Genomic DNA, 13,898 nt, shown 5'->3' with positions numbered 1-13,898 from the left:
TTCTCAGAGCCCTGGAGAACAAACACTGGCGAGCCTCTGGTATCCACTGAAAGTTTTATTTCTTTAGGGTTTTATCTCAATCAGTCCTTTAAAAACCAAGTAACAGACCTGGGGGTTAGGACATGGGGGCTGTGCCTCCCTCCGACTGAGCTCGGCCAGCAGTAGGAAAGAGGGAGGGGGCACAGGACGGCAGAAGCCAGACAGCAGCAGCAATAACGGGAGTGACCACGGCGTCACAGAGCCAGCTCCCTCCTCTCCCAAGCCCTGGCTACAGCCCCTATGGCTTGGGGTGGGGGGAGGGCAGAACCCACCCCAGGCCCCTCCTTCCCCTCCTCAGATAGCCTCCCTGGGGGCTCAACCCAATTCATCCAGCAGGAGACTGAGGCACACGGAGAGGAGGAAGTGGGAGAGGAGGACACAGGAGAGGCAGGGAGGTGGCACAATGAAGGCAGAGGTGAGAGGCCCCTGGACACCCCACCCCCGCCCCCACCCCGGGGAGGGGTGAGGAAGCCACACCATCACACAGCATTCGGGGAGATGAGGTGGGGTTTAAGGCTGTGGGGCCCCAAGGCGCGCAGGGCCGCAGGCCTCAGTCGAAGCCATGCCAGTCGCTGTGCTCGGAGTCGTATTCTAGCTCAGCACCCACGCACTTGACCCCATCAAGCAGCATGGGTGTGCCATGGTGTCGGTCTGCAAGGCAGGTGACAGATCAGAATGCCGGGCTGGCCGCTGGCCCCACCCACTCTTAGGAGACCCCCCACCCTTTCCTCTAGGCTCTGCTAGGAGAGTCAGGAGAAAGGCACCTGCGAACCCTAGGCCAGGGTAAGGACACCTTTTTCAGACAGGGAGAGCGGAAAGCCCTTGCAGCCAAGCTGGCACCCCCCTCCCATAGCCAGACCCAAGGCTCGCTAGCTCACCCATGACGCGTGCCTGCACTGTCACTCGCACGCAGGTGCCGGTGCCTCCTTCACAGGCTAGCAGCATCTCCTCCTTGAGGACACCCTCCTTGTGTGCCGAGTACTCACACTTGACGCTGTAACCTGCCCAGGTCATCAGCACCTCCATGGTCTCCCCCCCACCCCACCCCACCCAGCACTTACTGGCCTCAACCTGCCACCAAGACTGGCCACCTCCTCCAAAGGAGCGAGGACAGCCCAGGACCTATCCCCCGCCATCCCCAGGGCTGTGCAAACAGGCCTTGGAAACTTCCCACTCTTCACTGAGCTCTATATGCCTCCAACCTGTGGACAACCCCATTAGGGCTCCAAAGGTCAAACTCAGGTTTCCAGGAGGAGGGCCCGCTGATTCCCCAAAAAGGCAGACAGGGAGAGGGGGTGATGGGGAAGAGGCACAGGGCAAGCCCTCAGCAGATCAGGTGGCAAGAGGTAAAGGCCTGAGGGAGCTTGCCAAATCCCCGCAGGGGCAAGGTCTTGAAGAGGAAGTCAGGGAACGTGAAACTGAAGCTGGGGTGTCAGCATACTATGAAACTGACACCCTAGCCTTTGGGGGAGGGGCAGGGGAGGGTGAAGCAGCCCCAAGTCCAAAGCCTGTGACTGACAGGTGCTAGGATGTAGCTGCCCAAGATTCCTGGGGCTCTGGCAGATTTTTCTTGAGGGGCAGGCAGGAGGGAGAGCTGGAGGCCCAGAGCCCATCCTTACTGAGGGAACTACCATGTGATGCACAGGCACAGGCCGGTAGTGCGAGCCCATGGACTTCTGTCCAGGAACAAGGCCTGGGGTATGGGACCTGCCAAGATGCAACACTTCGAGCCTGTAAAAAGGCCTCATGTCCCCCAACTTCTGAACTGCCCATCCACCCTGGAAGGGGGAGAGGACGCACCCCATGCACTCACCCCCACTCCCACCCAGGCCCCGCTGGAGGACAGCAGGCCTCCAGCACCCTGAGCAGGGGACACACCTTCTGGGATGGGCAGGACGCTGAGGAGCTTGAGGTGTAGGCTGGGGACTGGAGCTTCTCGGACATCCTTGCTCAGCCTGAGCACTGGGGGCAGAGTGAAGGTAATCTCATACCTGTGCAGGATCTTCAGGAAGCCAACCTGTAGCAAGAAGACAGGGGAAGAGAGGGAAGCACCTTCACTCTCAGCCTTCCCCAGGGCCTGGCAGCTCCTTCCACCTAGGATCCTGTGAGCCCCTGTACCTGCTGCTTTAGGGATCCCAGAGGGGGAACTAACTCCCTCCAGCACTCCAGCCTGGCCACACCCCAAGCCCAGTGGCTCCAAGCCCTTTGCCTGAGGACCTCATCCCTCCAGCTTGCTACTCAACATCTATTTCATGGGCCCCACAGTATATGGTGGCCCATTTTATAGATGAGGACATGGAAGCCAGACAATGACTGGTGGGGACACCACACAGTGTGGCCTGGGTAAAGCCCTCCCGAGGCCTCTTAGCCACTCCTGCCACCTGTGGCACATAGCAAGCACCTGGCATTGCCCATAAGGGGAAGTTCAAAGTCCCACAAGATGGCCATTCACCTGGCCCCACCCCTGCCAGCACCTGCCAAGAACCAACAGCCTGGGGTCAGGGACACTGGTCCTCTCATCACTCACATGGAGATAATGGGCAACACAGATTGCACGGGAAGGAGGAGGAGACAGAATTAGAAAAACAGACACAAGGGCGCCTGGGTGGCTCAGTGGGTTAAGCCTCTGCCTTCAGCTCAGGTCATGATTTCAGGGTCCTGGGATAGAGTCCCGCATCAGGCTCTCTGCTCAGCAGGGAGCCTGCTTCCTCCTCTCTCTCTCTCTCTGCCTGCCTCTCTGCCTACTTGTGATCTCTGTCTGTCAAATAAATAAATAAAATCTTTAAAAAAAAAAAAAAGAAAGAAAGAAAAACAGACACAAGACCATCTGTGTCAGTCTCCAGCTGGCCCACCGGCACCTGAACGTGGATGTCTGCCTACCACTCAAAGGCTCAGTGTGCCCAGAGCCCCAACTCCGGGCCCAAGCCATTTCCGTTGTTCATACACAGTGACTGGCAAGCAGTGCCCCCTGAAACAGATGCCAACCTTGCTAAGTCCAGTCGCGTACTGGGACACAAGATGGGGTGGCTGCTGAACAGGCCGGCTAGCCAGAGTGCATTCTGTGGGGTGCGGAGGTGCATGTGCTCACAGTGGCAAGGGTCAGACAGTCCAGGCCTCGGGGGCTTGTTAGGACTCGATGCGGGAAGCACTTAGCTCAGCGGGATAGACATCACCACATGATAAAGGTCAGCCCAGGGGCTCCCACACTCTGCAGGTGGAGGACACATTTCTCAAGAGGCCTTTCTGGCTGTCCTGCCAATGGTGACCCTGTGGTCCAGCTGCACCAACTACAGAATCTTCCAGAGGAACTCTTAGAAATGTTCAAAAAACACTCGTTGCTGCTCCATTTAAGTAAAAAATAGAAACGTTCATAATACCAGGAATAGGGAACCAGCTAAATCAATGATGATATACTTAATGGAATTATCAGGCAGTCTGAAAATCTCGTAGAAAATTATTTACTGACCTAGACAGGAGATGGTTCACAAGCAAGAAACAGCATGTCTGTTGTGATACCAACTTTTTGTTTTTGGAAATGAAGCAAAAAAAAAAAAAAAAAGAGTCCTGGAATGGCACACATCAAAATATTAACTATTAACTGTGGTTGTTGTCTGGACAGTATGATTGTATGCACTCTTAAATTTCTTTACAGTTTTCTCTAGCTTCCAGATTTTCCCTAGTGGACGTCAATGGATTTTGCAGGGGGGGGCAGGGGGAGAGGGAGCTATTCTTTCAAGTTTTGGTTCCTTCCGTTAATTCCCTGGACGAAGGTGCTAGCTGTAGGAAAAGAGTGAGGATTTTACAGTTGGGCAGAAATGATGAATCTGGGCCCCTCCTCAGGGAGGCCCCGAAGGACCAGATGCCCTCCCCTTGGCTGGGGCATTCCCACTCATCTCCAGAGCTCTGGCTTACTATCCAACCTAAGGGCCTCATTCCCTGTTTTGCCACCAATGCTGTCCCCTTCAGACACTTCCTCCTGCCCCTCCCAAGTGGATGTGGTATCTGCTGGTGCCCCACACTCAGAGAAGCCATGATGGAGGGTGTGTGAGACGGGACTCCCACCAGGAGACCACAGGGTGATAAGAAGACACTAAAACCGCAGAGAGCCTAAAGCCACCAGAGGTTTGGCAAAGGGGGGGTGATGGAAGTCACACCCTGTCATCAGCAAAATTATGTGTCACACCTGTATGTGAGATGTGTGTATGTATATGTCACACACATTCTTTCACCTCATGCTTGCACCAACTCAGTGGGGTGTGAACGGTCTTCATCTCAGAGAAGAGGAAACTAAGGTGACCTGCCCGAGGTCCCAGTGCCAGAACAGCAGGCCTGGACCTGAACCCAGGCCTTGGGCACCTCAGGCTTGAACACCACCTTCCACCACTGCTCTTGGGGTGACACTGATGACAACAGCTCTGTCCCACTTTGTTGGAGTAACGTCCTAAAGGCACTCATTTCGTTGCAGTCTTGCCACCTTCCACTTTACAGACAGGGAAACCAAGGCCCAGGGAGGGACCAAGATGTGCCTCGGAAGCCCACTTAAAGGAAATGAAACAAACAGGCCCAGGAAGCCAGGCAAGGCTAGGCAAAGGCCAAGGGAGCAAGGCGGATGGTGGGGGGAGGGCCCATACCTTGACCAGAAAGCTGCTGTCACTCTCCTGGGTGACCATGACCACAGAGTCATGCAGCTTCTCGTCAAAGTGGACATGGCTCTGGGAGCCTTCTGCATCATGGCCTGCTGCAAAGCGGATACTCCGGACTCTGGGCTTGTTGCCTGGGAAGAGAAAGAGGAGAAGGCTCCAGGAGCTGCTGGCTTCCTCTACCCCCAGGAGACGACTCCCCCATGTCACCCCATGCCTCCCCCACCCTCTACAACTGCCCTTGACATCACTCAGCAGCCACTGGGTGGGCTCCTTTCAGGGCTAAGCCACATCCTAATGGATATTGGAGGTCATGAGGCTTAAGACCCTCTACCTTTCCAGTCCTCCCACAAAATATAAGCACCCTGAGGATGGGTGCGTCAGGGATTAGCTAGTATGACCCCTTACTTAGAGGAGATGAGGCAGTCCTGCAGACTCTCAGCAAGCCCCAGCAGACTCAGCCCCAGGCCTTGGGTTCCAGGTCTATCAGTGCCAAGGCCCCTGCCTGCCCCTCCTGATGACCCCAACCTGAGAGAGGAGGGGGCAGGGACTGGAGCAGGCTCTATGAGACCTTTCTGGAGGTGGAAGAAACAAAGGGGGCCAAAAAACACACTGAGCCCACCTAGAAGAGGCTCTAAACCTCATCCCTGATCACCAGCAAGGAAGACGGAGTTACCCAGGGGAGCCTCCCAGACCCCTCCCAGAGACACCCTACCCTCCTCTACTTAACCACCACCCCCCCCAAAAAAGACACACGCACACACAAGGCCATCAGCTGTTCCTAGCTGGGTCCGGTTCTCCGAGGCCTGGAGGCAAGGAGTTGAGACAGGCAGAGCAGTTGGAGCTGGGGGGACGGCCTAGGCTGGGGGAGGCGCATGTTCCCATAAACAGGACCCCAATCCTCTCTGGCCCACAGCCACAGCCTTTGGGCCTCCCAAGACCTCTGCCCAGAGCCCTTTTGGTGGGACTAGGCCAGGCCTGGCTTGGTCTGAGGAGGCAGGAGGGGGCAGCCTGACCCCTCCCCACATTTCCTGCTGAGCCCCCACCCAGAACTGACCCTCAAATTTTACCTGGCCTCCCTTGCCTGAAATGCTTGAAGAGCCTTTCTGGACCCTGAAAGAAACCCAAATTCCCTTCTGGGGCCTCCTGGGGCCCTACCTACCCCGTCAGCCTCAGGGCTCACCCCAAGGCTCTAATGCCCTCCAGTCCCCACAGCAGAACAGGGAAGCTGGAACATGGGGACTGGACGGCAGACACCCCCATAAACCCGCACACCAGGGAGCCAGCTGGAGTCTCTGGTTCCCTGCTAAGGCTTGGGTGAGCGCCGGGACCCAGCACAAACACTGGTATAATTACACTGATGTAATGTAATTCACTCAGACATGCGCACGCGCGCGCGCACACGCACACACACACACACACACACACAGCTGATGCAGGCCCCACATGCAACAAGAACCCTCCCGCCAGGGCCCACTAGAAGACTGGTGCAAACCCTGCCCAGCCGGAAGGCACTCACCCTTGTTGGCTGCAGCCATGGATGCCCTCCCTGCCACGGGGTAAGAGATGCAGCTCCTGCCAGGCACCGCCGCTCAAGCGCAGCAGCCTCCCATGCTCCGGGGACACCAGCAGGAGCCTGAAGGGTGGGGAGTCAGGAAGGCAAGGGTCAAGGCCACCCAGGGGCCCATGGTTGGTGGAAAGCAAAGCAGAGACCTCCCTTCAGGGGAAGACACTAAGACCCAACCCCCTGCTTTCAACAGCCAAGGGCTGCCTATATCCTCTCGCATGGGGGGGCTTCTGCCCCCACTCCCCACAATCCCCAAGAGCCCTCATGCCTGCCTGATGCCCTACTGACCCAGAGCCTTGCCAGCATGTGCCGAACTGCAACTTCTGGGTGCCAAAGCGCCACTACACAACCCACCCGAAGCTGGCAGGAAGGACAGCTTGGAAAGGAAAGGGACATGACTGGCACTTTTCAGAGGCCACTTCTCATGCTGCTAATCTCAGGGGCTCTCCCCTCCAGCAGCCAGACACCACATTATTCAGGTTATACACCCAGTGCAGCTGGGTCAGGATGCTTGATCCAGAGTAAGAATGGGGGCCCCCCCGCATAAGATGGGCTCTTGGAGCTTCCCTCCAGGTGATGGCTCAGGGCCGGGGGAAGGGGCTGCCCCATGGCAATGCAACATTTGGCCTCTGGCCTGATTTTCTGGGCTGGCTTAGCTCCCCCTGGGCAGCCACAGGGCAGGGGCAGCAGGAGGCATCTCCAGGAAGCCTGTGTGAGCAGCCTGGCCCTTGATGGTCCATCTAATAAGCATCAAGAAAAAGAATGAGTCCAACTAATGGAAACAGATGGAATACATAAAATTGGAACATTCACAGAGATTACAGAAAGAGAAACCAAAATAAACAAACCCAAACCCTCATTTGTCACCACTGACAGTAGCAATACCCTAAGTCTTCACTCTGAAAATTTGGTAATAAGGATGGGTGGCTGGGTCACGCCGTCAGGGTAAACACCCAACTCTTGCTTGCTTACTGCTCAGGGTGGGATCTCAGGGTCGTGAGATCAGAGTCCTGAGTCAGACTCTGCATTCAGTGCAGAGTCTGCTGGTGTCCCTCTCCCTTCCCCTCTGCCCTCCACGCCCCCACATGCCCCCACACGCAGGAGCTCTCTCTCTCTAAAATAAACACATAAATAAAATCTTAAAAAAGAAAGAAAGAAAATTGGCAACAAAGGGAAATCATTCAGCCTGCCTCTTAGCCTTTCAGGTAACTAAATCATCTGACTACGGTTAAAGGAAAACCCTTCTTTACAGAAGAATTCTCACTATTCAACAACAAAAGAAAAAACAAATGCTAAACAATTCTGCAACCACCAAAGAAACAAAAGCTGGAGGCAGGGAGGCAGGGGAATCTCGACCCTGAGGGCAAAGGTCGACAGAAGCAGGTACTCACAGATGCCCAGTGCCCCACGGACACTTCAGGGGACCGAAACAAGTGTGCAACAGAGGATGTGGTGACACACACTCGTCAATCTCCTGTCACTCCCAGTGGGACAACCTAACACACAGAGGCTTCCTGAGGGGAGGGGGCATGAAGTCACAGCATCACGGACGAGGGGGTCCTACCTAAAATGTCTGACCTGGATCTAAGGAAACCCCTAGCTTCTGGCTTATTGAAAACGCTGAGGTGAGTGACATCTCTGAGGAGATGACTCCTGGGGAAAGCAACAAAACAAACCCAGAAGGCCAGAATGTTCTATAGGGCAACTGACCCATCATTTTGGTTTTTCCCCCAAACTGCAAGAAAAATAAAGGAGCAGCAGTTGGTCTAGATAGGGGCTGGCCGAGCTGCAGCCTGAGGCGGCCGCCTGTTTTCTGTAATATTACTGGAACACAACTGCACTCATTTGTTTACGTGGTGTCTAAAACTGCTTTTGCACTAAAGCAAAGCTACTTTGAGTAGTTGCAGAGACCACATGGCCTGCAAAATCTAAAATATTTACTGTCTGGCCCTTGACAGAAAGTTTGCCAACCACTGCTCTAAATTAACACACAAAGAGACCAAGAAGCAAGGGGACTCAATGGGACAGCTGACCTGGTTTTTTCCACCACGTCAGCTACAAGGTGAAAAATAAATGCGGGGGGGGGGGGGGGGGGCTTAAAAAAAAGAAAGAAAGAAAAAGGATGTTTAGGGGATGTTTGGGAATGGGAAATGTGAATAGGACATTCACATGGATCTTAGATGGTGACATTAAGAAACAAAAGCAGGGGTGCCTGGGTGGCTCAGTTGTTAAGCATCTGCCTTAGGCTCAGGTCCTGATCTCAAGGTCCCAGGATTGAGCCCCACATTGGGCTCCCTGCTCAGCGGGAAGACTGCTTCTCCCTCTCCCACTCCTTCTGCTTGTGTTCCCTCTCTTGCTGGGTCTCTCTCTGTCAAATAAATAAATACGATCTTTTAAAAAAAGAAAGAAAAGCTAATCTTGTTAGGTGAAATAATGGAATTGTATCGTATAGACACATATGCCCTTATTTTCCAGAGATGTCCGCTGAAGTATTTAGAGATGAATAACCCATGAATGACTTTGGCTAATTCAGGGAAAGAAAAGAAACCACATGGTGGCCTCACAGTTGGGGGCTGGGCCTGTAAAGGACATGACCTGGAGGTCTCTTAGGTACCAAGCTGCCCTTGGGAGCAGGTCTCAACTTCCTTTTCACTTCCCAGTGTGAGATAAGCCCACCCAGCCCCAAACGCCTCTTGGGCAGGGTAAACACCTCAAGTACCAAGAGTCCCCAGGTAGGAGGCCTAGGAAGGTACAGAGAAAGGCAAGGTTTGGGTCTCAGGTCCCAGGCCAGCACCTGCTCCACCATCCTCCACCCCAACTGTTGAAAGCTAGCTCCAGGCCACAGTCCAGGGAAGGGAACTGTGCCCTGATTTATCTCTGCTCAGGGCCAATCTGGGGTCAGTCCCAGAAGGGCACCCCCTTAGCCCTGGAATGCTCAGCTTATCCCCAGAGAGCCTGGCCCTTGAAGAGAAGCCTCTCCCAACCCACCCACTCCAGCCATCCCCTGAAGCAGTGGATTCAGGACAAGTGAAAAATGACCAAACACAGGGAGCAGAGGCTTCCCCAGCCACATGGGAATGAAAGACCAATGTCCACAAGGTCCCTGCCACTGCAGCACCCAAGATACTACCTGAGGCCCAGGTGAAACTCAACCTGTGGCTGGTGGGCAAAGGCTCCAGGGCACTCCTTCCCCAAATATTCTGACCCAGGACTTGCAGGACCCCCTCTCTGTCTTTGCCACCAAGCCACTGCCTATTGGCTGCCTGTGTCATTCAGGCCCTCCCTTTAACCAGGAATAATCTCCTGTCCCCCACCCCATACCTTAGCCTCAGTCCCCCTCCTATCCCAAGACAGACCTGAAAATCTTTAAAAGGATCCCCCGTTTGCCCCCTCTGGGATCACTTCATGTTCCCCACCTTACCAGGGCAGTGACTATGTTTTTGCCAAACTCTGTGTCCCCAGGACCCGGACCAGCACCTGGCAGGGAGCAGCTGTGTCTGGTTTATATTTGTTCAATGAATGAATGACCAAACTAAGGGGAACCCAAGGATGCCCCTTGGCTGGCACTCTAGGTAGGTGTGACATGTCAAAGCCAGTGACTCGACACAGGAAGCTCTCAAAAAGAGGAACTCCCCACCCCACTCTCTTAGCCAACTCTTGCCCCAAGAGGGTACCCCCTCCCCCCATCTCACAGAATGCAGCCTCCCGCTGGGCATTATTCTGGCCTTGCCACAATCTGTTACTCCCCTTGAGATGGAATGCCCACTGAGGGCAAGACCAGCCTCAGCGTCTCACACACTGCCCGGAGCTCAGTACAGAGCAGGCATTCAGGCACGCCCGTAACCCTTGGGCAGTGAGAACACTGAGATGGAAGGCAAGTGACTTAAAGGGCCCAGAGGAGGCTGGAAAAAACAAGCTTCCTTTCTCAGCAGAGAGCCCTGTCAGTCGCCATCCCCTGGGAGCCAGACTCTCATCCAAACACAATTCCTCATCAGAGGCAAGAAGAGAGGGTATCCACTTTCCCCTGCTGCAGCCATGTCCACAGGAACTCCCCTGGAGACCCCAGGCCTCCTGCCATGCCAGCCAAGTCCTGAATGCAGCCCAAGCTGCACAGCCCCCCAGAGACAGCAGGGCCATGGTCAGGAGCATGGGCTCCAGAGCCCGGCAGTCTTGGTTCACATTCAGGCAGCATGGGAAGTTACTTCGAATCTCTGTGCCTCAGTTTCCTCCTCTGTGCCACAAGAATAAGCCATGACCTCTTCCTCTGAGGGTTCGGTGTAGCTAACACCTAAAGCTCTGACACCACTCTCCACTCCGCCCTCATCTTTGCAAAAGCAAACCCCAAAGGCCCGGTTTCTGAAGCAACAGCAATTTCAGGGCAGCACTGGTAAAGAGGCTCTTCAGGCTAATCCTGGAACAGTCACCAATGGCCCTCAGAGGGGAGCCCCAGGGACTTCAGGCTTCTCAGAAAACAGCTCAAGGATTCAGGGGCTACCCTCCCCCTTCCCTTTTCCTGCCTTCCTCCTCCCCCACTCCCAGGCCAGCAGGGTCCCCCAGGGATTGCCAGAGAGCAGACTGCTGAGAGTCTGTCCCCTTCAAACAGAGAAAGAGGTAAAAGGAGCATATATTGTGAGAAATGCCCCCACCCCAACAACAAAAACGAAAGGAACCCCCTCCCCAGCATAGCTGGGCTATCAACAGATCACCTGTGATACCACGGACAGTCACAGGATGCAGAGGGCTGGAAAGCTGGAACAAGGGCCCTGGGGGCTTCTCTGGCTCTCAGCTACTCTCAGAAAAATTGAAAGAACCTCCTCTCTGGGAGACAGAGAGCTGAGGTCCCTCGAAGCTTCAGAGAGAAAGACTGTTTCAAGGTTACCCTATCCAGGGCAGGGCTCAGCCAGGCCCAGAGAACTTCTGGCATGAGAAGGCCCAAGAATATGGCAAGTGAACAAACAGATGGACCAATGGAGTTACACAGAAACCCAGGGTTCTCAGCGCCCTAGACTCTGGCCCCAAGGCTCCAGACTGGAGGGAGGGCCAAGACAGTCTGTCTGTGGTGAAGTGCAGCTCCAGAACATGCCACCTTGGCCCCCCATCCCACAGCTGCACCCCTATACCACCTCCCTGCCCCGTAAGCAGCCCCCAGATAGATCCCAGATCACAGGCACCACAGGGCCAGCCCCAGCTCGTCCTCTGCTTTGTGGCTGGGGGCACGGCCCCAAACCCTTGAGGCCTCATTTCTCATTCATTCCTCCAGCTCCATTCTCAACCTGTTCAAGGACTTCCTGAGCCACAAAACTCCATAACCTTCCACTCTCTCTGACTCTGCTGTCCACCTCCCCATAGCCCAGGGCTAAATCCTGGCTTAAGCACTCAGTCCAGCAGCACTGTCCAGTCTCCCATTAAAGCTCAAGCTTGTAGGGGCACCTGGGTGGCTCCATGGGTTAAGTGTCTGCCTTGAGCTCCCGTCATGATCTCAGGGTCCTGGGATCAAGCCCCCTATCGTGCTCCCTGCTCTGCAGGGAGTGTTTCTCCCTCTCCTGTCTCTCTCTCTCAAAATAAATACGTAAAATCTTAAAAAAAAAAAAAAAAAAAATCCAGCTTATAAACAGGGTTCCCACTGAGACCACACTGACCTGCTGACCCCAGAACCTGACATAGGTCTGGGCACAGAGTGAGGGGACTGCATACTTAGAACAAGGCCTGAAAAGGCAAAACTGGATGTCAGGTTTGTTTGTGGCAGTTTTACATCTACTCTCTCTGGATGTGACTCCAATTCCTCCTCCCTCCACAGGCCCAAAGTGCAAGGATAAGTATGGTGTTCTCTTTGTCACAAGCAGGGGTCAACTGGGGAAGAGACTCCCACTATCCCACACCCTGGTGTCTCCCCAAAATGTCCATTCCCTCCTCAAAACCTCCCATCCTCCATGCCTCAGCTTGAGGGTCCTTAGACCCCTCCAGCCTCCAGATTGCCTGTCCCACCCCGGTCTTGCCCTCAGCCCGTCACCTGAAGGCCCCAAGAAGTAGAGGCCAGGCCAGGTCTAGGGGATGGCACCTGCCCCTGACCTTCTTCAGCTCCCTGGGAAGAGAAATGCCCTACCCCCACTTGCCAGCGAGAAGATTCAAGAGGAAAGGCAACCCAAGGATTCTCTTCTCAGTCTAGCAGGGTTCCAAGTCCAGAATCTAAATAAAACCCCTTCTGCTGTAGTGATGGGGAGGCGCTGGCCAAGTCCCCAAAGGCATCAAGGGCCCAGATTTAGGACCCTGTCCTCTCATGCCTCCATTCCTGTGGGTGTGGTGCCTCATCACCGCCCCTTTCTTATCTTCTAGGGGAACAGATGCAGGTAGACGCTCCCCCTCCATCACACCCCTCCTGGGCTTCTAGGCTGCAGCTCTGTCCCCTAGAGATAATCCTGTGCCCTCCCCACCTTCACCTCTGCTGACGCAGGAGTCTCAGGAGCCCGCACTCCCCGACATCACCGACCTCCTCCCCGAAGGCGTCCAGGCAGGAGAGGCTCAGAGGCTATTGGTCCAAGGTCACACGTTGAGGCGGTGACAATAGCGGGGGTGGGGAGGGGAATGCTGACGGTGCTGACCCCATTACGCCCCCGCCCTAACTGTGTCACACGTGCCCCCGACAGTGCGCCGCGGAAAATATCCCCGCTCCACCACCTAACGGTCACCCGCGGCTTCCGGGCTGACATTTCCCCAGCTCAGATGCCACGGAGCACTCCCGGGTGCTGCTCCAGTGCGGAGCCACCTCCCCAGCTCCGTGGGCTCCCAGTTACCAACTGCCTAGGACCGGAGGGGACCTCAGCGAACGGGGCGGAACCGGGAGATGTCTGGAGGAGAAGCAGTCTCACCGTGCAGGGCGCACCCCGGGACCGCTCGGGCAGGGTCCACCGCGGCGGCAGCCGTGGCGGTCGCGGCGGCTGCGGGGGCTCAACGCCGAGCACGAGGAAAGATCCCCGCGCCGCCACCGCCGCCTCCCGCCTCACGGGCACGCCCCCCACCCCCGCCCATTGGCCGGCCGAGGGGGTGGGGCGAGGACGCTTCCGACCAATAAGCGGGCGCCAGAGAACCGCCAACAGGCGTTGCGCCACTGTGTCATATGCAAGGGGCCCACGGCTGCGCCAGGCCAGCCCACACCCACCCACGGCTCGGCGAGTTCTCGCGATGAAGGCAGCCCGGCCGCCCGCTGTGGCCCGCCGCCAGTGTGGGCCAGAAAGGGAAGAGGGAAGGAGGAGCGTCTAGAGTAGTCCCCGCCTGCGTTCCAACTTCAGCTGTGGAGTTTGCCCTCCCGCCTGGGCCCCAATTCGGAAGGGGGCTCTCCTGGCTTTTGTTTCCTAGAGCGGCCGTAAGTCCGAACTCAGAGATAGTGGGGCACCTAAAGGTCGTCTTTCTCCTTTCTCCCTAGGCTTCCAAGCCCGCATCGACAAGCCCATCGATATGGGCATCACTAGGTCCTGTTTCGCAGCTGAGGAACCCGCCATCCTTCCCACTCGGCGACCCCCGGGTTTCAGCCTCTTCCCCTTCCACCCATCCCCCCTCCTTGGAGGAAGCGCTCTCTTGCTGACTCGAAACGCGTCCTGGGAGCCCGGCCGGCCCGAATAAGCATCAGAACAAAGAAGGCAGGCGGGATGAACCTC

General features: G+C 55.8%; 1 protein-coding gene across 2 annotated transcripts; it reads right to left on the bottom strand.

Annotated features, from left to right (window-relative positions):
* Window positions 1-40: 40 nt before the first annotated feature.
* LOC132008158 (adipose-secreted signaling protein) lies at window positions 41-13,261 on the bottom strand. Of its 2 annotated transcripts, none has more exons than XM_059386570.1 (6): window positions 13,113-13,261; window positions 6,199-6,315; window positions 4,671-4,813; window positions 1,918-2,056; window positions 918-1,040; window positions 41-690 (listed from the first exon to the last, which is right to left on the bottom strand). In XM_059386570.1, the coding sequence occupies exons 2-6, from the start codon at window positions 6,215-6,217 to the stop codon at window positions 590-592; spliced, it is 525 nt and encodes a 174-aa protein (XP_059242553.1). In that variant the 5' UTR covers window positions 6,218-6,315; window positions 13,113-13,261; the 3' UTR covers window positions 41-589. The 2 variants fall into 2 exon arrangements, with proteins under 2 accessions (XP_059242553.1, XP_059242554.1); XM_059386571.1 differs by lacking the exon at window positions 13,113-13,261 and adding an exon at window positions 12,684-12,774.
* Between the last annotated feature and the right edge of the window lie 637 nt (window positions 13,262-13,898).

Source organism: Mustela nigripes, unplaced genomic scaffold (assembly GCF_022355385.1).
Source record: "Mustela nigripes isolate SB6536 unplaced genomic scaffold, MUSNIG.SB6536 HiC_scaffold_75, whole genome shotgun sequence".
In the NCBI taxonomy this organism is placed as follows: domain Eukaryota; kingdom Metazoa; phylum Chordata; class Mammalia; order Carnivora; family Mustelidae; genus Mustela; species Mustela nigripes.
Note: the sequence above shows the minus strand (reverse complement) of the source record. Positions and strands in the feature narration are given on the sequence as shown.

What these genes read in the sequence shown, in the direction of transcription:
- LOC132008158 (XM_059386570.1), bottom strand. An exon ending in ACAGCAGCTTTCTGGTCAAG is followed by an intron (nt 2,057 to 4,670) that starts GTATGGGCCCTC and finishes TTCTTGCTACAG; the next exon opens with GTTGGCTTCCTGAAGATCCT. An exon ending in AGTGCAGGCACGCGTCATGG is followed by an intron (nt 691 to 917) that starts GTGAGCTAGCGA and finishes CCTGCCTTGCAG; the next exon opens with ACCGACACCATGGCACACCC.